General features: G+C 37.9%; 1 protein-coding gene across 2 annotated transcripts in view; it reads right to left on the bottom strand.

Annotated features, from left to right (window-relative positions):
* Positions 1-26,216, bottom strand: part of DSCAM (DS cell adhesion molecule) — a 463,922-nt gene that overhangs the window by 371,381 nt on the left and 66,325 nt on the right. For both annotated transcript variants that reach the window (XM_046940373.1, NM_001396519.1), the window contains 2 exons: positions 5,603-5,920; positions 664-810 (listed from right to left, as the gene is read on the bottom strand). In XM_046940373.1, the coding sequence (XP_046796329.1) occupies positions 664-810; positions 5,603-5,920 (465 nt within the window). The remainder of the gene's footprint in view (positions 1-663; positions 811-5,602; positions 5,921-26,216) is intronic.

Below are 26,216 nucleotides of genomic sequence, written 5' to 3' on the forward strand. Positions count from 1 at the left end.
TGAATTTCTTAAAATGTTTAAGCTTTATAATGCTGGATATTCTTTGCCTGAAATCCCTATACTTCTTGAGCATTGCCTCACATTGGCAATTGACGCGTGTAACTTTTGGAATTGATTGTTGTACTTGAATATTTTTGCCTTACAACACTGCTTACAAAGTGCTTAAGCCTCTAGAATTACCTATGAAGGTATTTGTGAAAAAAATATTATGAAGACATGAATACCAGTTACACAGCACATTTAAACATAACCAAACAAAATTTAGACTCAATTTATTCTAATCCACAAGTAACACTATTACTGAAGAACAACTACAACTCAACACATGCTTTATGACACTCAAATTTATTTGGCATGTAAGGGTTTCTTATCAATGTTAAAACACAAGCCCATTGTCACAGCAACCAGGAAGCTGATTATTTATCTACTATAAAACAAAAACCATGTTAGTTTCCCCTCAAGCATGCTAGAAAAAGCCAGGCTGTCTAAAACCCTCATGTCACATACAGTCATAAGGATGCAGCAATGCTAATATGAAATATGTTACTGAAAGGGTGACATACCAGTCTATAACTGACTCAAAGTAAACAGCAGGTATTTTGGGGAAAAGACAGCAACCACATCTGCCATTACCAATTGACAAAGAAAACTGTAAGAGCCTACCTGAGACAAGCGAGACTGTGTCTTTCTCCCATGAGACAACAGTGATGTATGCCTCCACAGAGGAGGGGATAATGCACTTGAACACTGCTACATTGCCTCTCATGGCTTTCTGGTCCTCCACACGGACTGTATAGGGTTCCCGTAAAACTGAAGAGAAAGGAATAGGTTCCATTAGCAAGTCATAATCATACATCCCATCTAATACAAAGTTCCCCCATCAAGATTCCTCAGGTTGTGATTTTTTAAATATGTTTAAATGATAGTTTTGCAAGACTAATAGTTTTGAGAATTAGTACAAAAGCATTCCCAGATCTTTCTATTTACTCAGAATCTGTATTTCGCCATGTTTCTGTGTTCCTTTCCTAACTAATTCTGGGAACAAGGAGAAATAAATATGCAGTTACTGCAAAACTCTGTCGGTAAATTGTGTTAGACCTTCTGTTACTTCCCTTGTTTCTCATGCCACATTTACCGTCACAAATGGTTTTCTACTCTATCCAGGACTACAAAGTACACGTAGCTACTGTAGGTAAGGAAGGCATCCACAGGGTAGAAGAGAAGGTCATTGTCATTTAGGATTTTGAATAAGTGAGAAATGAAGGAGAAAATCGGTGGAGGTGACAGTCAGAAAACAAAACAAAACAAAAACCAACTGTGTTTCAGAAGCGCAGAGAAATTATAGCAGGTAAGGTAAGAACTGCATTCAATTGCCCAGCACAGAGAAAAATAAGAGTGATAAGAAAACAGTAGCTGTGATTGGGAGTTGTTTTAAAAACATACGGAAGCAATGGAATTCAGGATGTGATTTGACTAGCAAACAAAAGAATTATCTTAATAGCCAAAGAGAAGAAAAAAGAATAGGAAAAATTCTTCACATTAAACTAGTATTAATCAAAGGCCATGAAGCTACATTGGTACAATAAGTGGGAAGAAAGAAAATTCTGACATTGAAATGGTGCAGTGAAGGAGTAGTGAAAATCTGTAAGCAGTGATTAACGGAGAAAAAGGTAGAGCAGAGAAGAAGTAGTACCACTTGTAATGAATAGCATCTAAGTGGGTAAGAAATGAAGGACAAGCATTAATGTAAGATCTCTTCAGTACTGTAAGATGAAAGTGCAAGAAAAGAAATTACCACAGACAACGTAGTTAAGGAGCTAAAGGTAGTGGTCAAGTGAGGAACAGTTTCAGTGAGAATAGAGGTAAAATGACACGTGTGTTTAAGGCATGCATAGGTCTGAAAGTAAAAATTATTGGCAAGAACTCCATCACAGCAATATAACCAAAATAACAATGCAAAATTGCCATGTTACAGTGATATTTCTTGCCCATATACCCCGCCTACAATCACATATAATGCTCTATCCATTACATATAACCAGATTCACTATAGACTGAAGAACTATATGCCAGGAGCACTAGAATTTTTAAAGGTCATTCCTACTAAGTGTCTTTAAAGAAAAAAATGTCAGCATACTGGAATGTAAGTACTTTTCACAAACTCAAACACTAGCAAGTTTTCAGGTCCAGTGCAACCACTGCAGAAAGAAAGACTGGAGCTCTCTAGCCCAGTCTCAATCCCAAACAGTACTTATCAACATATCAGTTAGGAGCATGAAACAAAAATGAATACATTTAATGATAAACTAAATATCACTTAAAATAAAATCAAGACAAATCCATCTTCTACAGTAAGACCATCCACTGAATTTAAACAAAAACAAAAACAAACAAAAAAAGAGTCTGCAGCTTATTTTGAACCAGAAATTACATTTCTTAACTCCGCTGTAAGTACACTCTGGGCAGAACAGATATTATAAGCACCTTTAATATAATGACTTCACAACTGTGGCTGCCTTGGGACAAAGCAGCCCCTTACTCTTATTCTATACTGGAGGGAATGGCTCCAGAGCACATAAATCATATTTATGGAGCTGACTTATGACTAATGCTCACAGTCCAACCACCTCATACAGACAAGGGATTTTTTATTTTAGCAGCAATACACTAGCATGTTGCTGAAGGTCTATTACTTTGAAAGTCTGCCATATTTTAAATCTTACTGCCCAGCTGATCATTTCAGTAAGCGGACAAAAAGTATCTATGAGGCACAGAAACTAGAAAGAGACTTATTCATTTCTTTTTGAGAAGTTTACATTACTGTGGTTTCAGAGATGCCCTCAGTTACTTCCAAGGGATAAATGACTGGCTCCCATGAAAGATTTGCTGATCATCTTGAAAATGCCAGTCCTCTGAGTCATGAGTTTATATGAGAATTTTAGCCTTCAGTCTAATATACACACACACACACACACACCCCCCTCTATTCCCATGCAGGATTGTCCTGAACGAAGATTGAGTTTGGGTTTGACTCTTTGGTTTTTCTTTTGTTGTCATTTTTTTCTGCTTTGTTTTAGTTGGTAGTTTTCTTTTTTTGAGGGGGGGAGAGATCATTATGTGTGATAGTTATATTCAAAAAACACAAATAGAATCATCTGCATGCTTGAAATCTTATAAATGCTATACCCTTATATCTTAGGGAAGTAAGGAAGTTAGTTTCAGGCTTTCTCAAGCTGACTGAGAATGAACTACTAGTATGCATAGGAGACTTCCTCAAAAATTTTATCTTCCTGAGACTTCCTGTGACAGAGAATTACTCAAGGTAAGACTCACTAGTAACTGTTATCTGCTATCAAAGCCCAGTGACAGCTCTAGAGCACAATATTGGCTCTTATGAAGTAGGGGAGCATGTTTAATTTGTTATCTAAGTCGCATATTATCCATATGAGGCAACATCTCAAATGCAAGGATCAAAGGTAAGAGGCCAAAAAGGAGAAGAAAGGGGGCTAAAAAAAGTGAGTCAAGGAGCTCTGCCTACATCACTCCAAAAGTAATGCCTCCTACTTATTTTCCTGGAAGCTACAACAGATACAAAGAGCACAATATCACTATTTGATAGAGCAAATTCTCAGCTACAAAACACTAATTGCCAGCTTAGTTACCACCACTAGCTCTGCATTCATTCAGCAATGAACAAGAGCCTGCATGCCACGCTCATAAATATCTGCACTGGTGGAGGTGCCCTACTGCTATCGTCACTACTGCTGAATTGCATCACCCACTGCCTCACAGTGCTCACATCCAGTGTTTGGTCTCCACTGATGTCCAGCAACCATCAATGAGTGTTAATGGGTGCCATTTTTTCCGCATGAGGGAATTCAATTACATGCCTTTGCTTCACACACACTTCCATGTCAGATATCATTTTGTCAGACTGCTCCTCTGCTGCCATTTATCACATAGCAACAAAACATAATAAAATATTGGTGGGAAGGTTCAACATCTATTTCCATACCACCAATATCCACCTCTGACATGATGGGCAAACATGATAAAATAGAAGGCATTACTTTTGGAGCAAAACTCATTGCAAAGCCTTTTTACATGTCCTGCTTCCATTTGAGAAGTTCATTTCTCAAGCAGAATAGGAAGATTTCTGGAGTTCCATGGAAAAACTGAAAGTTGTGCAACAGATATAGCCATATCCTATCATCTATATTGTATGCTTCTCCAATTGAGTAAGCATTAAATCATAGCTAACAAAATTATTTATCTAAGAAATAGAAATATTGGAAACTAATACTGCAAAAAAGAAAAAGCTGCCAAAATATTTTCCTACATATTGGGAAAAAATGCTATCCCAGATGTGGACATTAACAAATCCACAAAGGACAAAAATGTGTTCTCTTAAAATATAATTCTGCCAGATATAACATTAGCAAATCCATCAAAGTTAAACCAAGAGCTACAAAAAAAATAATAATCTGATGAATCTGTGGTTTTCAATCTTGGTCTGTGAACAACGAAGTATTTTCAGAGGAAGCATAAGTCATTGTAGAAATTCCACATACATGTAACATGCGAGCTTGCTTATCATAGTTGCTTCTTGTAAAAGAAAATAAGCACTATTTCACACTAAATTTTGAATAAGATAAATGAAATTTTTTAAGATTTTTTTTTTCAGTCTTACCTTCCAATTTCTTACAAACTAGAAATATCTGAATGTTATTTCATTGTTAAAAAGAGTAGAATAAATAAGATGATGAAGTCAAGTCTACTTAGTAACTGTTCAGAATTATCCCTCCATGAATCCTGTGAAGGCATATCTCAAATGAAAAGACACTTCTGAGAAAAGACTCACAGCTTCACCACCAACAAAGGCTATAAGGATTTGCATTAGGCAAGGGTCAGCTTCCAGACCAGCTTTTGTTCGTTTGAATATTTTAATTAACTGAAGTGAGTAGACAAAACCTTCAAAAAGTATGCAATCATGTTTACATATTGCAGCAAAGGGCCTGATTTTGATTCCAGCATAGTTCCCTACTTATTCACCCAGACTGCATACAGTCAGCACAAGAAAATAGATACAAATCATTATGCTAATTTGCATGTTTTAGCTTAAACACCAAGTACTGACTATGTATCAAAACCCCTTGCTAAGTTGTTATAAAAGACACAAGTTTATCCCTCAAAAGAAGACACAACTCAACACAAGCACCTAAAAAGAGGCATGATTAGCCAAGCATTTTACTTCTTTTTCTCCAACTGTTACACCAAACCCAAAGACTACATCCTTGTCTCTCACAGCTTTTTAATGAGTAAGCATGGTCTGATTAACTGTTTCATTTTTGGTTCATTTTTCCTTATGCTTGTTTGGAAGCTCAGCTGATCGTGATCTTTGGAAAACTAATTTTTCACCATCAAAGCAAAAGCGAATCAGGAAAAAAGGTAAAAAAAAATACACTATTTCACATAATAATCATAAGGATTTCTGAGGTTATCCTTCTTGCCTCCTTTGATTCACAATTGCTACTACTTTTCAAAACACACAAGTTTCCTCCCTCCCCAGGCCCATTTGAGCCATGAACAAGGCTGTACTTACCGGCCTTAATGTGAACATCCTGACTTCTGATTTTCCCTGAAGGATTTTCAGCTGTGCAATAGTAAGTGTTATCATGGATTAAGTTATTAAAGCTTGAAGGAGGGAAGGGGAAAATTTGGAGAGTGCCATTGGGGTGGACGTGGCGGATCCCTGGGACATCGTAGATCTCCTCACCCGTTGCTAGGTACCATCTGAGCGTCACCGGAGGGATCCCTGCTGCTGGACAGGGTACCAATGTCCCTGTGGTGCTAGCAAACACTACCTCTTGCAGAGATGCATTGACAAAATATAGACTGGCGTGTAGATCTTCACTGAAAACTGCAAGACAAAAAAAGGGAAAAAAAAGATATTTTGAAAACCTAAAGCACGGGCCATTTCTATTAGCTGTTATAAATTCATATTTACATGGCAAAATGATGCACGAATAACAAAGATTGCACAAACGGTGAAAATTCACCATCACTACTTAATAACAACACATATCATATTTCTAATACAGGTGCAACTTAATAGACACATTTTCTAATGGGTCAGGTATCTCTAACAAAGACTATGAAACAAAGGCATACTTTTTTGGTAATGGTGATTCTGCCATCTGTGTGACTGTAGTCCCCCTCCCAACCAGAAACAGCAGATTTTGTCACACAGTAGGAAGTTAGCATTGGTCAGAACACAAGATTAGCCCTCATTCTTCTGAATACTTCTTCGATAGGCTATTCAGCTATTACTCAGATGGCTTGAAGACTCCAGACAGATTTCCAAACATTCCATCTGAATTACCTTCCTAATGGTCTTCTGCTTGAGAGACTACCAGCATAAGTCAAAGTTCTTGTTTTTCAATAAACACTGGGTGACACTATGAACAATACCACCCTATTGTCCATTTGTATATAAAACTAACTACAGAAAACCATCAGTTTTCCTTGAGACACACAGAGAAACATACATATTTCACAATGTCTTGAAGATAGTGAATTCTGACATGATTTACTCATGCAAGTCTGGTAAGAAGTTTTTAAAAACGTGTTTACAATGGATCAGTCCAGTGAGACTGATTTCAGGGTTAGTCTGCTATTGTCCTCCAGAAATAATTGTCAGTCTTAACATGAAGTCATGAAGTGAACTCTCTACCTCTGCCACTTAGTTTTACAGTAAGCTTGAAGCACAAAATGGACTATTTTCTCCTCTCTCCAGACATTCAGAGGGAAGGAGAGAAAAGGTGAGAACAGATCATCTGGTACTGACAGTCAGAAGAATCCATCCAAGAAGAGACTGGGCTGGCTCCGGGAAGCCCTAGAATGAAAGAAGTAGGAGAGACTCTCCTAGGGCAATAGAGAAAGACATCTGGCATAACAAAGACAGCTGAATAAATGGACATCACATAAGAGGATGAAAGACACTTGGAAAGTTAGAATGGAGAAATTTCATGCACTGGAGCCAAGAAGTCCCTGCATACAGATGAGACAGGTGCTAACTCAGAATAATTTAGTTCATCCTAGTTGGCTCAATTCTAGTAGAAACTTGGGTTTCTGGAAAGCAAAAAAAAAAAAAAAAAAAAAAAAAAAAAAAAAAGGCATAATAGGACTAAGCACAGGAGGAAGCACAGCTGAACAAGATGGTGCCACTTTTACTTAATACAGTGCTAATTATAGATGTACTCTGAAGCACAGAACAGTATTGTTGGTAACATAATAGAGAAGTAAAAAGATAAAATTGGCATTGCTCATCTGCTGTACAAGCTATTCTTTCAAATACAAGGGAAATAATCAACAGGGCCTTTTACTTTCCATTGGCCAAAAAGGCGTTTGCATAGAAGTAATAAATATAGTTCATATTGGCCAACTTTTTTGCCATGCTGCTTCTCAAGAGACATTCACATAAAAAAAAAAAAAAAGTAGTTTTTCTGGCTAAGAATAAATAGGTATATAAGAAATTCCAAATGCCATAAAAATAAAGAATAACAGGAGCTATGATCGACACTTCTACGGAATCTAACTATAATCAAAATGCAGAACAGCCAAACTAGAGACTCATGCTACTAGCACATAACAATGATTTTTTCCAGCTGTTTTGTATCTCTGGTAGAAGCTTTGAATACTTTTGACAAACTTTCCATCCATCAGCCTATACAATAGTGCTTCATTTTAAAGAAGCATCTGGTACGCATTCATCTTAATGGCAGTCACAAACACACTAAGATTCCTGGAAAATAATTGCAGCATTATAATACACACACACAGTGCTGACAATACAGATACATTTTGTAGTGAAAAACCAGCTACTTAGATACATTCAATGACAAAAATGGGATTTCAGAATCCTTTAAGGATACTTCTCAGCAGTGTTCCATAGGAAGAAAGTTCTGTTATTTAGCTAACTACAAGTGATATATCAAACCTAATTGAAACCAAGACAAGTCAAAGATGGTATGTAATTGTATGTTAATTAATGTTAAAATGCAATCCAATTAAACACTGCATTTTACAGTAAACAGCAGCAAGTGCAAACTAAAAGTTGCAGTGGAGATTGACAGGGAAATCTGATGAAAGTTAGAGCTATAAAAGAATGAACAGAAATAGCTGATGACAAAAGGAACCGTAAGAATAGAAAGGGAAAAATATATCAGACTGGTTCTACTAACTTCCTAAATACTACTCTGAAAACAAGGTTTTTAAAGTGCTTTGTCTCCAGAGCAATGGCTAAAATGACAAAGGCCCAAGCAAACAGGCATAGGTCTTCCCTAAAGCCTTCTCTGCAGGAATGGACTCCACAGCACATCTAAGTCAGACTGGAAATGAATTGCAGTGGAATTTGATTACACTTGGCCTGGACAAAGAAATATCAGCACTTTGGAAGAGATTACATCAATCAGTAGTCAAGGGGAGGAAAGTCATAGATTCCTTCTGAATGATGATCCTTATGGGTCTCTTCCAACTTGGGATATTCTATGACTATATATTACTGAAACCAATAACAGCTGATGGAAACAGCAGTTCTGCATTTCAGCAGAACAAGTGGGTGTCCCAATGGAAATGTCAAGGTGACAAACAGTCTGCACCTGTAAGCATTTCAGGGCCATCGGGTGAAGGCCTTTGCCCTTATTCATGTGGTTGGAGGTACGCATTAACAGTTTATTGATCTGATAGACACAGGACAAGAAAAGCTTGAATCTCAGGTTAAACAGATACCATAATCTTATTCCTACAAGAATGGGAAGAAAGGATGCACTTTTTGCAAGTTCAGTCAAAATTTCTTAGACTCAACTACTTGAAGTGATAAGGTGAACTGATGAAGTATAATAGCTAAAGAAATTTCTCTTCCTTTTCAAGGAGGACAGCACTGCCATGCTCTGCCTAGAAAAGTGCTGAATGCATCAGCAGGATACAAAATTTCTTTTAGCAGTTGAGAAGTTTCCTGTCAAGTAATCTGGTTTATTTCAAGGCAAGCTTATCAGTGGGGCTGCAAATCAGTCACACTCAGAAAGAGAAAGTAAGCCTGAGTGCTGTACAGCCAGCTAGTCTCAGTGGACATAACCAGACTACACAGACATAGGTATAAAGATCTAGGCTGGGCTTTGAATTTGCTGTGCCTGAACTCGGTGGCTAAGACTGGATTGGCTTTTTGTTTCCTTTACTCTTACCTAGTAGGTACCTTTCCTTAGGCTTCCAGGACACTGCAACACCTACATATACATATGCTGTATATATTTGAAGGCCTTACATAACATCCTAGCACATAGCACTTTGGATTTTTTTTACCTCCAAAGGTATTGCTTGCCGAGGTTTTGTGGTAAGTTGCTCAAGACAAAATAGGCTGGAACTGTTTCTTCATAATCTTCCTTTTTAGTGAGTTGAAGGAAATGTCACTAAGATATGAGGGAGAAGATGCTACATAAACTATCATACTGAGTCAGGCTTGGGCTTGCTCTGTGCAGGATCTCGTGTCCTGGAGGGATCAGCACCAGCTGTAACAGAGATGAAAGATGACATGCAAAGGCAAACTGAAGCTACCAGTCCAAGGAAGATCATACTCTTCCCTTCCTCCCCACTTCCTTGTGTCTGTCCCCTCCAGACTATGTCACATTTAAGAATCCTCACCTTAACAACCTCAAAAGTGAAAACTTACTCAGATATTGAAGGTATCATAAGAAAATTTTCTATTTGTACGACTGGGTGCCAGAATATATTACAGCAGCTTGGTGTTGTTCGTTTCCTTTTCATCATATTCTTTCTAGCTTTATGAAGTTCAAATAACATATTTGTTGTTTTTATGGCTAGCTCTTTATTCTTCAAATTCTTACTCAGCCCTCTTTCTATATCCTGCAATTAACTATTAAAAGTCTCAGTTTTATCTCCACAAAGGAATTGTGGTACTTTTTGGTTCAAAAATGTTAGGAAAAAGTCTCTTAATGACTTGATTCTTATATTTACACTGTTTTCCCTGACTTATTCATAAACTAAATACTATTCCTGTGATGTTTATGGAAGAGGAAAGTCTGGTCCTAAACTAATAGCGATTGAAAAACAAAGGAAGATTTATTTCTCCTCATCTCTGATTGATCACAAATATGAAGATTATTTGGTGCAAGCACAGACAAAGATAGTCTGGACATGTTGCAAAGTGCCATGCTGGTGAGCTGTGTTGCTATTCAGGATGAATTTTTTCAAGATGCTTTCCTGTATCACTGTTACTGACCTGTTTTTGAAAAGAAAGAGACAGAGAGAGAGATTTATATTAAAAGGAAAAAGACTGGGCACCTACGAACACTAATATCGTTATCACTACTCAATTATCAAGTAACAGGCTATGTGAAGTGACCTAGAGAAATTACTTCAGTTATCATGAAAAGATCAGAGTAATGAGGAATTACAATAATCCACCTGTGATCATGTCTCCCTCTAGGGGTTTTAACTAATGACTGAAGTATAGGATAGCTAAATATTATACATTTTATTAGAGCAAGAGTAAAATTAACAACCTCTTGCAATTTTGGCTCAGATCCTGACTCCTCTTATGCTTCTGTAAACTAAGAAGAATATAACATTCCTCACAATTTTTTATTTTTATTTTTATTTTTTGCAGAGGAAGGTAAAACAGCTCACACAAGGATTAAGATACAAGTGGAAACAACATAGCCATCTTCACGCCCACAGTACAGCAAAACAGTGCTAGATGAAGATGGTCTGATCAGACTCCAAATTATACGTTACTAAAAAGAACTAAAAGAACTGAAGACAACACTAGAGAAAAAAATGATGACAGAATGTTGAAAATTGACACAAAATACCTTGAATATGGGGGGAAAAAAAATGAAATAGATAGCACAAACTGATATGACATTACAAGTATAATTAAGAAATAGATGACTATTTTAAATTATTACACTAATATAAGTGGATAAAAAAGCACCAGTTAAATACCACCTTACACGACAGTTTTAAGTCACCAATGGAGTCAAGGAAAGAATATATTTACCCACTCTGACCTACTCGATCAATACTACTTTCTCACAAGCTACTGAGAAAAGCTGGGGAAAAAAACTGCCTGAAGTTATTACCACCTACAGAACAGAATATAACTTTTGTGCTCAGGCAACAGGTGTTCATGATAACAGTTGAAAGAAAAGACTCCTCCCCCCAGAAAATACATCTTCCAATAACAAATGCTGAAGCACCCATTGCTCCAACAAAACAAGTTTCTCCAATATTTCTTACCAAGGCCTCCTAAACTGTGAACAAGCAGGAACAAGAATCTTCTCCATTGATTTTTCAATATGAGAACACTAACTTGTCCAAATGAGAGCTGTACCTAGGTGAACTTCTAGTAGTTCTCAACAGGTCACCCTGAGAGCTGCCAGTGGTTTATGGGCTGGTTTGGCCCCATTACATGATTAATGGGGTGGGGGGACCCATGCAGCCACACCCCAGGAAAAGGAGAGAAGGGGAAAGGGTAGAAAGATGGGCCCAAAAACAAAACAGCAGCAATGATCTGAGGAGGAAAGTAAGTTTACTAAATATGATATCAGAATGCAAGATAACATAATATAGTACAATACAACTGGAATTGAAGATAATAAATAAAATGAGAGAGTGTCCAAAAAAAAAAACCAAAAAAACAAAAAACAAAATCCAAACCAATGGCCTTACTCTAACGCTGGAGGTGAGACAGCTAGGGAGCACGCACACTGCAGAGACAAGCAGAAAAGGAAAAAAGGAAAAGGGACATCTTGAAACCTGCAAACAGTTTTATCTTTCCCTCTGAACACAGAAGGGAAACAGAACAGCGAACACTCCTCTGGGATACGTAGTTCTTCTGAGACAGGTATACCTGGAACTGGAGCATTAACTCTATAACTCCCAGTGCTCTACATGATATTATGATGTGGAATACTGATAACAAAAATCCTAAAACCATGACAATAGGCTTGAGGCAAATCCCACAATCTGCGCAGACCTGCATCAGCACAGGGCAAGGGCAGAGACCCAGTGCAGCTCAGAATAGTGCTTTGAAACCTGAAATCTCTGAATGCAACTAAAATGCTCCTCACTTTCTCTTTGTGGTGGCTATCAGAGACCCTGATGAAACCAGATGACAAAATGAATCTGTTCACTCTCTGCTAGGGATTTCTCCCAGATTTGATATCAGGGTATAGTGACAAAGGGTGCTCTAGGAGATGGGGAGGACTCCACTGGGGAACAAGGAGGTGTGGATTAGTTTCAGGTGAAATCTTGCCCTGTTCCCCAGAACATCTTCCTCCCACCTTCTGAAGGGAGGACATGAAAGAATAAGGGCAGGAACAGAGAGCCTAAAGAAAGAACAGGATATACCAGTTATCAGTTATTTATATCTACTAAAGAAAGGCTCCAACGGAACTGGAAGAGTATTAATTTGCAAAATGCAACATTTCAGAGCTGTTATCTAAAAAAAACTATCGAGTTATTCACTAATGTCACTTGCTCGGTTTCAGTAGTCATCCCAGAGAATGGGCTTACCAGGATAAAACAAAAATTTCTAAGTTGAAAGCATATCTTAAATGTTTGGCTTTCTGTTGTTCAAGTAGTTATGTAAATTGTTACAATTCTTAAAGCATCATAAAGCAATGGGAAAAAAAAAAGTTAAAAAGACATTGTCTAAGCACATTAGATGAGCCAGTTAGTTTTTCTACTTCTGTAATGTACATGATTATGTAATTGGTAGCATTTAGGAAGCCAAAATTCTTTCCACAGTATGTGATCTCTAAATGCAGAACTATTTCCTATGTAACATGTTGTGTAATGGTAGCCAGTATTTATAGAGCTAAACAGTGTAAAATTACACAACGCCCAAAAGGAACAAAAAAATTGACTATACTTTTTCTAATTGGTACTCTACTTCAATATGCCAGAGCTCAACCTTTTAATCCAAAATAGTGTTCATTTGAATCAGTTTCAAAATCAGAACCACTAATGAGGATAATTAAGTATGCAATTATTTTTTTTTTCTGCAAAAAAAAAATTGACAGAAAAAAACCCCACAGTGCTATATTATCAGTCTAACAGGACAGCAACCTCCATTAAATCAAAGCAGTCCTCCACAATTAATAGAAAGGGTCCTTGGGTCAAGCCATAAGAAGAAGTGGAACTCACAAATGAGTTACATCTTTGAAAGGGGGAGAAATGCGTGTTCTAGTAGACTGCATTATAGAGACCTGAAGCACACAGGCTAATGCTGAGTAGTAAATGCAATAGATGCATGTGATAAGAGACTTTAATCATCTAAAAAGGAATAGCCTGCTTGTGATTTAAATGCTTACTTTTCATTGTCAATAATGAATACCTAGCCTTTCATTCAAGCTCTGTGTGATAGGCATTGCATTGTTTTTCTAGGCTATAAACTACCACACTAAGATGCAGGTATGTTCTTTTCTCTTATTTATTTAAAAGAACAAAGATAAACTAAGTAAAAGGCAAATAAATAGTTGCCAGTCTGGGGGAAAAACATATGCATTGTTTCTTCTTGAGAAGCCCACTCATAATCTCAGCTCCACTTTCTATTCTCATGGGGGTCATGCTGCAAGATGAACAAAAGCAACCACGCAGAAATGAAAGACCCTCAGATTTATAATTTTGTTTCTAAAATCTGTAAACGAGCAGTAGGGATATAACATTACAGAGTTCTGAAAAATACAACATTCATATCGCTTTTACTTTGGTTTACAAATTTATCACATTTTCTGTAAACAGAGTAACTGCTTACAAGGACCACTGGCTGAGATCTAGTGGATTTCAGTCTGAGCCTTGTCTAGAAAAACACTACAACTGACCTAATGCTTCTAGCACCTTCCAGTCACATGCATCACATCCTAACATGACAGCTTTAGAACCAAACAGCAGCAGACAAAGACTAGCAGTCTTCTCACTGAACTCATGCAGGAAAAAGCCAGAGTTGTTTTGTTCTCTTTTTTGTTGTTGTTGTTTTGTTTTGTTTTGTTTTAAGATCTCTTTCACACAAAGATGGAAGTAAAATAAACAAAATTTCTCAAGGAAACTAACAGAGGGGGAAGACAGTACATAGATGTGAACAAGGATTTATTTTAGACCAGAAGAGTCAACTACAGCAGAAATCTAACAGCCCAATAACTTCTTGGTCATGTTTTATACATTCCAGATGAAAGCTAAAACACTCAGACAATAACTTAGAAAGATTCTCATGAGGATTCAGAATACAGCTGGGACACTCTCTTGGTTTCACCTAAAGCAGTGCTAATACCACAGTGATGTTTGGTTGTTGCCAAGTAATGAGAACACAGGCAGTGCCAGGCCAGGCCAGGCATGAAGAGCCACTGCCTCTATAGTGGGGTTCCAAGGGGTGGGACAGAGGCAGAACAGGTACCTGAATTAGTCCAAGAGTTGTATCATGCCACCTGACACCAGGAGGAAGGCCATGCAACTATGGAAATTGCCAAGGACCAGCTACTGCTAGGTGTTGCTGGGCATTGGTTGGTGGGTGCTGAGACCTTGTGTCAGTAGGTAAGCACACTGCAGATATGCATATGATCATTGCATTTTTCTCTTTTCCTCTTCTGTCTTAGTCAATAGCTTTTACCTCAACTCATGAGTTCTATTTTGTTTCCAGTTCTCTCCCCCATTCCACTTGGGTCAGTTTGGTGTTGAGCTGCTTGTCAGTTAAGCCACAATAGATGCTCTTCTGGGATGGTTTTTTTATTCTCTGATTTTTCATGGAATGATGAAGTAGGTTAGAAAGGCCCTTAGAGATCATCTAGTCCAACCCCATTGCCATAGACAGGGACACCCTTCACTAGATCAGGATTCTCAAAGCCTCAAACAACCAGCCCTATATCTTGAAAGACCACAAGGAAGTTTCCCCAGAGCCTTCTCTCATCCTGGCTAAACGACCCCAACTCTCTCAAACCTTCTTCATAGCAGTGGTGATCGAACAGACCTCAGGTCATTTTTGTGGCCCTCTTGTGGATCCCCTCTAATATCTCCATGTCTTTCTTATACTAGAAACATGTATGTGGATGACTGTCAGTTCATGTGGGTGAGGCCTTTTGCAAGGGTTGGCCTTAGTGTTCCACACAGCCCAGCAAGCCTTTCAAATCTCAAGCGATAGGAAACTACATAGGGAAAAATAAGAAAAATAAATAACCAAATCTTGCTGAAAGCAAACCCCCCGCCTTTCTGTTCTGTTGTTCCACATCACATCTATTACCATGTGTAACACAACGGTAAGTGCAGCAATGACAGCAGAGCTGCTAGGTCCTAGGCTGCAGCAAGTGAGGATTTGCTCAAATGCAACAGCCGCAGGCGCAGAAACATTTACAAATTAGAAGCATCTCTATTATCATACCAGAAAACTAACACTACTAAAATCTTCTGTACATTCAAAGCAGGATGGAATATGTACTACCTAAAGATCTATCCCATTGCTGTACTACTATAATGAGCATAAAGGTTTGTTCAGCAAACGTATTTTTCAACTATCAGAGGACACAAAGTAGAGAGGGAAAGCTGAGGAAAAAGTCTTAATGCCCCGTGTTCCTCCATACTCCATACATGGTGGAAAAGTATGTTCTCCTTGAAGGACTGAATATTGATAGAAACAATGTCTTCTCAAAAGAAATATAAGAATGGATGGCTAGGGTTAGGCTGTGTCTGTAGAGCTCTCTACCGAGGTACCTTCAGTAGGTTTGTAACAGTAGTAACATGCACAGGCATCTGAAATACATGCTGAGAGGCATCAGCACATGATGTACTAGGTTTTACTGTAAGTCACACAGAAACATTACTAAATATGTTGGCATTAAAATAAAATGCAGAAAAAAATTAGGTCAAACCTTGGGTAGCACACCATTTCCAACATAGACACTGTTCTGCTCAGTAGCTTTCCTACTAGAGGAAAAGGCAAAATTTGCCCACCAGGGCAAGGAGATAAGCAGAGCGTGAAGACAAGTGGAACAACCCCTGCCTGAAAAACAGACTTCTTCCAGACACCACTAACCAGACTAGTAGTACTGAGCACTATCATATCTCCTAGCTAGGAAATACCAAACAAAACCAAGTTCCCAGACATGATGTTTCCAAATCACCTCCATCACCCACTCAAGGAGAAAATGTAATATTAGTGTGGTGAATCTTTTACATTCCAGATCATACAGCACTGTGGTATAAGAGCATTTCCATTTAGGAAGCATGAATTTAGTGCTTCCCACCACTCTTCTGTGATTCTTCCCCTAACCACAAGCCCTTATTCTGCAACTTCATGGAAGGAGAACAATTCAGGTCACTTGAAAATGCAGAAATGGAAGAAATTTCCAAACCATAGCCAAGACAGTAAATACTCTTGGAAATAGCTGGAAGGAGCAAAACCCTGGCTCTGGAAATGACTGTCTTGAGCAAATCTTTGCCTGAACTAAAAACCATTTCAACAGCACAGCCAGTTGGCATTTGGATTTCTTGGGTTGCTAAGCCACTGTACAACATGCAGCACAATTTAAGCGTTTTGCTGCACTAACGCTACTTCACAACTGTGCTAGATTTTCCCACCCGTAGGGACAAGAGCTCAACTTGACTATATTCCTTCTGACAGTTTGCCCATCATATCAGACAACACTGGCTTGGGCTGAGTCACAGGAGCGTCCCAGCTACAGAACTGGAGCAGCCCTTCCCACCCCGGTACCACACTCAGCACCAGCAGAACATGGAGTGAAGAGGGCACAGCTGCCCATCTCACTTGAGGGATGGCTCTCAAGCAATGCAGAGTTCAAATAAAGGCAAGAGAGAGGAAAGAAAAAATACCCACAATGTAAAAAATTACTTATGGTCAGTGTAAACAGCCAGAAGCAGTAAGTGTAAGTAGACAGCCTCACTTTTGCAATGAAAACTGGAGTTGTATATAATTCTGACTATTTTAATGATCAAACATCTGAAAGGTGCCTGAAGTGATTTGGCTTTAGTAAGCACCGAAATAAAACCAGTAATTATGTAGGCACTAAGCTCAAGTAGTGCAACACAACAAGGCTTAATGAAGAAAAGAAGTCTCATTAGCACTTGGTTATTGCTCACATTTTTCCTACACTGCTTCTGAGACCATCACGATGTACCAATTTTTGTTTTGATCTCACTAAATGAAAAGAAAGAAAAATGTGCTGGTTTTCACGGCTACTGCTATGGAAGATTAGAGCTATGACAAATTACTGCAATTTTCAGAAAAAAAGTACCAAAACTAGGCATTAACTCTACCTACCACTTGGCCAAAAAGAAAAAGAAATCCCAAGAAAACGGCAGATCTGAAACATTTGGGGGGATTTGATTCTGTTTCTTAACAAAAACAAACAAGATACGAATTCTGGAATGCACAGTATTTGAACAACTGCAGTCTAGTGTTCTCTTTGTCAAGAGCTTACTGTATAATTCAAACAATAAGGCAAATAAGGAAAATATTAGTATTTCAAAGTATACACAATCTATTCCCTTGTGTAGCATTACATTGCTTTTATTTAGTGAGAGGTGCAAGTTTCAGAAGGTTGGCTCTTCTGGAAAGGTTTTAAGATGAAGAAAGTAAATATATCTAAAAAATTAAAATGAGATAGGTTTTACAACATTACTAGATAAAGTAATACACATCATAGCTGAACATACACATATCTACCAGTACCATAGTATCATCTTTACATTGTGGTCTCCGCTCTCCAATTATATACTCTAAAGTAGTTATCTAAAAAAAGATTTTTTGATAAATGTATCCAAAGGTATATTAAATAGCATCAATAGCCTACAGCCTATTAGGTTGGAAATGACCAACATCAGTGGAATATTCCTTAAAACTTACACAACTGAAGTAACAACAATATGTACTTCTTACTACATTGTTTTAAGTTCAGTTTAAAGAAATCTGTTCCCTTCCAACTTCCCTGGCAGAATTCTTTACAAAGACTATGCCTTAAGAATAACTGCACAAAATCATTTTATTAAATCATAGAATGACAATGTTCTACACCTGCACAAGTACTTGGACTCCACTTGTTTGATTGACTGTGGCACAGCACTGAGGGGTGGTTGGGAAGCAGTGAAGGAGCAGCTTAAGCTACTTCAGAGGGAGGTGTAAAAAGCCTTGCTAGGAAGAATCCACCATGAGAAATGCTTATTTCTACGCTTCCCCCCCAGTACCTCGTTTATACCATATGCCTGATGAGTCAAGGGATATCCCAAGCCTAGCAGCCTAATGAGCTAATATGGTGAAGTCATGCTAGCACCTGATGAAAAAAGCAGCTGCCATCCAGCCCAGCCACTTTGGACAGTCCAGGCTCTGTGGCACAGCTGCCTGCATTGACCAACAGCACAAATCAATATGAAGGGCTGAGCCCACTGCCCTGGGTTGAGAGCAGATGCCGTTCTGCTGTGGAAGTATAGGCATGACACTGTCAGATTCACTCCCTGTGCTAGTGCACTGCCTTGAAGATGTGACACTTCTTGACTTCCTCCAAAATCCCACATTTTCAAGGTCAGGTTGGATGGGGCTCTGAGCAACCTGCTCTTGCTGTAGGTGTCCCTGTTTGTTGCAGGTAACCTTTAAAGGTCCTGTCCAGCTCAAATGATTCTATGATAAAATTATCTTAGTGAAAGGAAAAGAAATTTTTCAGTTTTCACTTTTTTCAGATTTCTTTTTTAAAAGGCCACTTTTTGTAACAGTAGAAGAAAATGCTGTACAAGTTTCTATCTACTCATCATCCAACAGTGGTTGATTAAGGATGCTTAGGGAAGAGTCTCTCATAATTCTTTCCTAATAATGACAGCTAGTTTGAAGTTCAATATTACACAGCTAACTAGGATTACTTTCTCTGTTTGCAGTGTTCAACACTCACTTTACTTCCCTTTATATTTCCCAATGATCTCTACTACGGGGAACAGCACTTACATGCTGTTGGGTTATCTTAAACAGTGTTTCATCAGAAGACCTTTTCATTTTATTATTTGTGATCTTCTTCAGTTAATTTCTGCACAGAACCCAGCTCAGAAACATGGTGTACCCTGACAGTGACTTCTCTCCATTATGAAAGTCATCTGTTTTCTATCATTTCTCTTCATGAGGACCTCCCTCATCCTGTGACATCTTCATTTCATACTTCTTCACATGACAGTTCAATGAAATCTTTTTAAAGGTCTAATTATTTTATACTGACTGCATTCTCCCTGTCCACCTTTGATTTTTCTTTAAAAAAAAAAAAAGAAAAGAGAGAGAGAATTAAAAAAAGAAGGTATAATTTGCAAGGCACTGCTTTCAGACTTCCTTCCCTGCCTTGAAAACTGCATTTACCCAGGTGCTCTAATAACTTTGTTCCTTCTTAGTTTGACATTAAAAAAGACCTTCTAGCCTATAATTCTCCACCATACTCCTCTAAAATAACAAAAGCTTTGACATTAAATTTCCAAATAAAGATAGCAAGTATAAGTCAATGTAAGCAAAAGGTTACAGCAGTCATCATTTCTCCAGGTAATTATACATCTAACTTTATTAACAACACTTGAAAGAACTTATGATTGAGTTTCTTCTAAAATTTCTTCCACTTGCACTGCAGTTTTGGATCACTCCTAAGAACTGCCTTTCAAAGAGAATGAGAATAATGAGGAGTTTATCTTACTTCCTCAACTGAGGCACAAGGTGCACAGAGTTGCTCGGATTTTCTGGTGCAGCTGTGCAGTGCAATTAAACACACTTGTCCTGACAATGGACTGAAAAGCTGCTCCTGTGAAACCTACCTCTGTGCGCATGGTTTAGGTATTCAAAACTGCCAGTACAGATATATCATCCAATTCATGGGCAGTAGGTCTGACATGTCCAGTTTTGTATCTTGTGCACACTTTATACAGGACTGCAGACCAAACATAGACCAACAGATCCAGCATTAAAACATCTCTGCTGGTGGGAGTATCATCATTGAGAAAGTCAAGAGGTAAGCACAGAGAATTCATGTCACTTTTCTGCAAAAACACTGCATCTCTGGACATTTCCTTTGCTCCTTCATCAGCCTCACCAGATCTTTTATGCCTTAGGCAAACTGCTTCTCAGAATCTGGTTTACTTTGCTTCATCATAGAACAGGTATTTCACTAGGTAAGGTTGAATAACTTCTTTTTCTTCCATTTTGAGAAACAACATATACTGTGAAGGATGACTTTAATATGTCCCATGTACTCTCCTGCTTACCCACATTCACTCATGCTTGATAAAGTACACCTAATGTCTGGCTCTTTTACAAGTTCTGAAAAGTATTTAAAAATAATTTTCTATCAACCGCTCCTTAGGAGTTGAGTTGTCTGGGTCCAGACAGCCATTTTTAACCATTTGTTTAATCTGATAATTTTCTACATTATTTCTTACTGGTTTTCACCTAGACGTTATCACATTTGTTGAGAACTTAAGGACTGAACATGAATATTCTTCAGGATTTCAGCCCCAGAAGACAAATCCTCACAAACAATATGTTCTTCCATACTTGTCAACTTCCACCATCCATCCTTAAGTTTCAGATCATCTAAGTTTCCTCATCTTTTGGCTCATGACAGCCCTCAGCCTACCTTTAGAGGATTCCTTTTTCTCTCATAAATCCTACTCCTTCCTTTGAGTACCATTTTCTTCAGCGCTGTACTGAGGCTGGGCAGATGATACAATAGCCTTCAAGGAAAGGCTAGTGGAGAGATTCTACTGTCTAGCTTTTTATTAATACAGTCTACTTCTAACGAGTCTTTTGTTATTGTTTTCTGGGTCACAGGTACTTCTTAAATCATTTCAGCTACAGCTCCTGTATGCTATGCCAGACTAAGGCAAAAGCAGTGAAGATACACCTTCCCTTGAAGCTTCCAACCACAACGTGTACCTTTCACCCATCAGCTTCATGGACTGCGTTCAAATTGGTGTGACCAAGCTAACCTTAACAAGCTGAAAATACATCTTTTCATTCATCAACCACAAATTAAATCATAATATTTAAGGCTTAATAAAATGACTGCATTTTGCAAAATAGCTTCTCCCACAGACACTCCTGCTCCTAATCAGTGCTAATTAAGTGTCTGCATCATACAAATTGACAGCAATGTAGAATCTGAAGCAGCTTAAAGTGTAAATAATGATAAGATAAAAGAGAACTTTTGAGCAAAATCTAAGCATCAAGTAGTCATTATGTGTAATCACTATCACAATTTAATGACATTTTGTGCTGGAACAGGAATATGAACAGAAATTAAAGTGTCTAATATATTTTATTTATTTATTTTAACTTACATTTGTCCCAATTTATATTTATCCTTTTAAAGTTCTTGTGTCTGTAGATAACAAGATTAATATAGGAAAGCCTCAATAGGAATCTGCTTTCCCATCACACAAACAAATCCACAGATGATATATGTGGGTATCCACGGGTGAATGTGACAGACTATATACACAAACATTGACTAGAGGTAATGGGAAGGTAGAGAAAGGGAAAATTAGACTTCTTTTCTCCCATAGACTTGATAAGCAGACATGCCTGCTTGCCTGAAAACAGATCCTGAAAGTGTGTTCAACTACAGGTATACTGGAGTCATGCTACCTGTAGAGGAAAGGCAAATTATGGCAGAGTAGAAGAAAGCAAAGAGAAATTCTTGCTGCTTTTGAACTTTCTGCATATTTTTAAATGTTTTTATTTAACGACAAGTTCCAAGCATTACTAAAAAATGTATGCGTTTTGTCCAGCATCATGGCAGCAGGTTTACAACTGCCAATAAGTTCTTTGACTTGAATGAGCCTCTTGAAAGCCAGTATCTACATGACTAGTGTTTCCCACGCGATCCAGTCCTGAAAATGGCATTGCTATCATTTCACTTCAGCATCAGGAAAGCAGCGTGAGAGGAAAGAGGATAGTAAAAGAGAAGGCCAAGCATTTGAATGACTAGAAGTACTGACTTCCCAGCTGTCATTTCACCCAGAACTTTATGTGAAGGGGAAACCTTTCGCACAGCTAGAACAAAAAGGGCATGTAAACCAAAAGACACCTTAACTAACCATGAGAAATATCAGACTGCACAGTAGCATTAGTTGAGTTCTCATTCATAATTTCCACATCACTACAGAGAGCAGTTAGCCACCCAGGGCACAATGTTCAGGTTAAAAGGTATATTTTTATTATCATTATTTTTTAATCAACCAAGTACTATTTGAAACCTTATCCTTGTTGTTTAACAACAAAGTCAGGGTACAGAATAACATCACAGTTATCCCTAAGACCTGTTTTCATGTATGAATAGAGAACTCTTGATTTATGAAGAGCATGCTCATCAGCCACTTCAACTGTGATGGTCAAAGCAAAGAATTTCACTTCATCTCTCCCTTTCTTTCTTCATCCAGAGTTTTCAGAATTTTCTGCTTTCCTAAGTATCTGGAGCTGGCAGGGCTGAGAAGGGGAGTTAGAAATTTCCTTTTCTCCCATTAAAGATTAAGCGTACCAAAACAGAAAAGCAGTATCTCTATTCTACCATTCTGGGAATGGTAATGTGAAAGGTAGAAACGTATGGGGCACAATTGGCTATAATCACCTTAAACCATTCCCTTAAATGAACTGAAAACATAAATAAGATCAGCTGACCAGTAAAATAAGAAAGGAAGAAATCATATTATTCTCCCATAGTGGCAGTGTTAAACAAATAAATTAAAAATAGTTATTGATTCTCATGAAAAAGTCTGGAATTTTTTACTTCATCATCTGTAAAAGGTGTACGCACTAAACAGCTGGTACACTAAAACAGGTAACTTAATGGCCAAATGTACAATGTTTAGTAATATAAGAATTATTTTGCTAGATCAAATTAATGGCCTACCTGCACTGCTTCATGACTGGAGGTGACAGTGCATGAACCCACACACAGACAGGTGCACCATTATCACCTCCTTGCAAAGGCCATCACACTATTTTCTTCTCTATAGTTACACCACAGCACAATTGAAAGTTTCTATTCCCTGTGTTATTTGCTTGCATTAGCCACAACTTGGTATACTGTTGCTTCCAATACTCCCTCTCTGGTTGCTCTCAGGTTCCCAGACTTGAAAAAATAAATAATAATAAATAAAAAAGAATAAAACCCACCTAATCAAAACACCCACCCCACTCCCTATATACTTCACGTTCATTTAATCTTTGCAATTAAAAATACTCAATTAAAAATTCCCAGTTGTACATCAGTCACTATAGCATACAATCAGGTAGTTTCAGCAAAATTCTGAGCATTCTGGTTTGCTTTATTATTCCACAACAAAATGAATACTCAGCTTAAGCCTTTGCCTATTTTTAATGGTTTGTTTCTACTCTCCCATTGATCTGTTGTCATGTTTAATCAAGATGACAAAAAAAAAAAAAAAAAAAAAAAAAGAGGGTAAGCTTTAAGAACTGCACATTTAATTACATAAAGGACTCGGCTGGGAGGAAGGGGAGACACTGACCTTTGTATCAGTTTTCATGAGCTTACGTGTCCTTCTTAGCCTCCCAGAACACTAACCCTGAGAGTGAGGAAATAAAGCATCTCTACATTAGGATCAAATAAAATGCCACCCTTGGGAATGGCATTACCTTTGCATGTGATTTTCTTTACAATTCTCTTATCTAATATAAAACTGAATAAATATTTGAGAATATAAGGAACTACAGAAGGGTTGAACAACGGCAGCAAGCAGGCATTTCTTGTTTCCCTAGACAGCGATTTACCAATACAGCACAACCCCCATCTGCAACAAAGCCAAGCACACACTCACATATAGGAGCAGTTTTTCAGATCACGTTAAAAGAACAACACAACAATAAGATGCATCGTACCACAAAGATATATTATATATAGAAACATGATGCTTTCATGATTCAGAGGATAATATGACAGTTTCCACAGGGATTTCAACAGTACCTAAATTTCTGTATTTTTTATCCTCAGGAAGCTTGGAAATAATTTGTTTCTTCCAAATTCTAATCCTTGGGATTTTTATTCTGTACGTAAACGTTTCATTAATAAACAAATGTGATTGATCAGGAGGGAAAAAGGTACGTATATCATGTTACACCAATCACTAGCACCAAATTAAGCACTTTAAGTGAATACTGTTGTTAAAAGCATAATCTGTTTATCTTACAGACAAAAAACTAAACAAAATATCACGTGATCACTAGTATTACTTTTGAGAAAATATGTGAGCCCCATTTTGGAGTTTCAAGCAACCTTTCCTCAGATGCTGTCATGAATCTCTTATTCATCCAAAATGTTGCCCTGAAACAGGTTGTCCAGTGAGGTTGTGGATGTCCCATCCCTGAAAGCACTCAAGGCCAGGCTGAACAAGGCTTCGAGCAACCTGGTCTAGGGGGAGGTGACCCTGCCTACAGCAGAGCAGTTGGAGCTAAATGATTTTAAAGGTCCCTTCCAATCCAAACCATTCTATGATTCTCTAACAGGTCTTAAGTGTAAGAAAGTAAATGTGATCAGAAAGATAATAGCCTAGCTTTTCCTTGGAGGCCTGAGTAAGGAGGAAAAACTCTTTAAGTAATCCATATTTTGATGACCTGTAGCATAGTTTTGCAATATGCAGAAATTACCACTGATACTGTTTATAGGGCTGAAACTTGGGATTTTCCTGATAGCAAGCATAGATAACATAATTAAAAGAAAGAAAGAGTATACAAAAGCAGCTCGTAGGGATTTCAGATTATTAATAAAAGTAGATTGATCAATTTCATTATGCCAAGACTAAAATTTTACACTTTCTCTAAAACACGTGTGTGTTAACTTTCAGTAGAATGGCAGGATGAATGTTAAGCGCGTAATGGACAAGAATACAGTTGATGTTAAACCCAGTGAAAGAGAATAAAAGAATACATGAAAGTCTTCATCTAGAGTCTCAGGTGGTTTGCTAGGGTCCTCACTATTAAAGAAAATGCATCTTTACACAACAATTTGTTACAGCATTGTATTTATTACAGTTGTGACACATTGTTTTAATCGTGAAAGAAGACACTTCCTTGTGGAGGGCAAAGAACTACTCAGGCATGGTATCTTTCTGTGATAGCCACTAGGAAATTCTTCAGCAAGAAGCAGTCCAAGATCAACAATCTAAGCAAGAAAAATTCAGAAGCAACACTGTTTTCAGGTCTACATAAAGATTCTAAAATTGGTGTAAAGGAGTGGAATGGCAGCAGATGAGCAAAAACTATATGAATTGCTTGAGGACTTACGGGAAGGGCTGAGGTAGCTGAAAACCCAACTATGGGCACTGCCCAGCCTGACACTAGTCATGCAAAAAAGTAAAGAAGCACAACTGTGTTCACCCCACACCAGAGCTACAACAGCCTTTGCAAAGCACAAGAGTAGCCGTCTGTCTACACTGCAGTCATTGCTTCAATCACAGGTTGGCACAGGCCTGTATGAGACTCATTTTAAGCAAACTCAGAAACAGCATATTTGCTGCAGAGCAACCATATTTATGGCATATTTTGACACTCGGGCAGGTTTGGCCATTTGGAGATCCACACTGATTTAGCTGCTATGTTACCACTGTAAGTTACTGTAAAGATTATTTTGCAATGATTAAATTCATGGGTACCATTGCTTCAGGGATCTCACCCCTGGTGGCCACCAGGACTACCTTTCTCACGGCAACTCATATGAGATCTACCTTGCTGAGCTATTGGTGAATGGAGACACTGATTCTTGTTCTGCACCAATAAGAAAATTATTCTGCCTACATTTATAATGGAGGTGCTGCAGAACTTCAAAAATTTCTCACAACTTTTGGTTGCTAAGTGTTTTATTTATTAATGATATTTAATCTTAGATTTGCACTGTGAAGTTCTTAGATCTTTATACGGAAGCTTTATACAAAAGCTTTCACGGGTAACAGTGACTTAGTGAATGGAAAGCTCAGAACAGGTGAAGATAGAAAACAAATGCAAAGGTGAATATATCAACAGAGGCACAACACAAATTCAAATTATAGAGGGTTTCTGAAATGTCCTGCTTCCTAAAATGTTAAGCTAGTGTTTGTGAGGATGTGAGCTGACTGTAATGTAATGTCATTTTTAGTCTGCAAGATGTTTGAGACATACACTC

The sequence above is a fragment of the Gallus gallus genome, chromosome 1, assembly GCF_016699485.2.
Source record: "Gallus gallus isolate bGalGal1 chromosome 1, bGalGal1.mat.broiler.GRCg7b, whole genome shotgun sequence".
Lineage (NCBI taxonomy): Eukaryota > Metazoa > Chordata > Aves > Galliformes > Phasianidae > Gallus > Gallus gallus.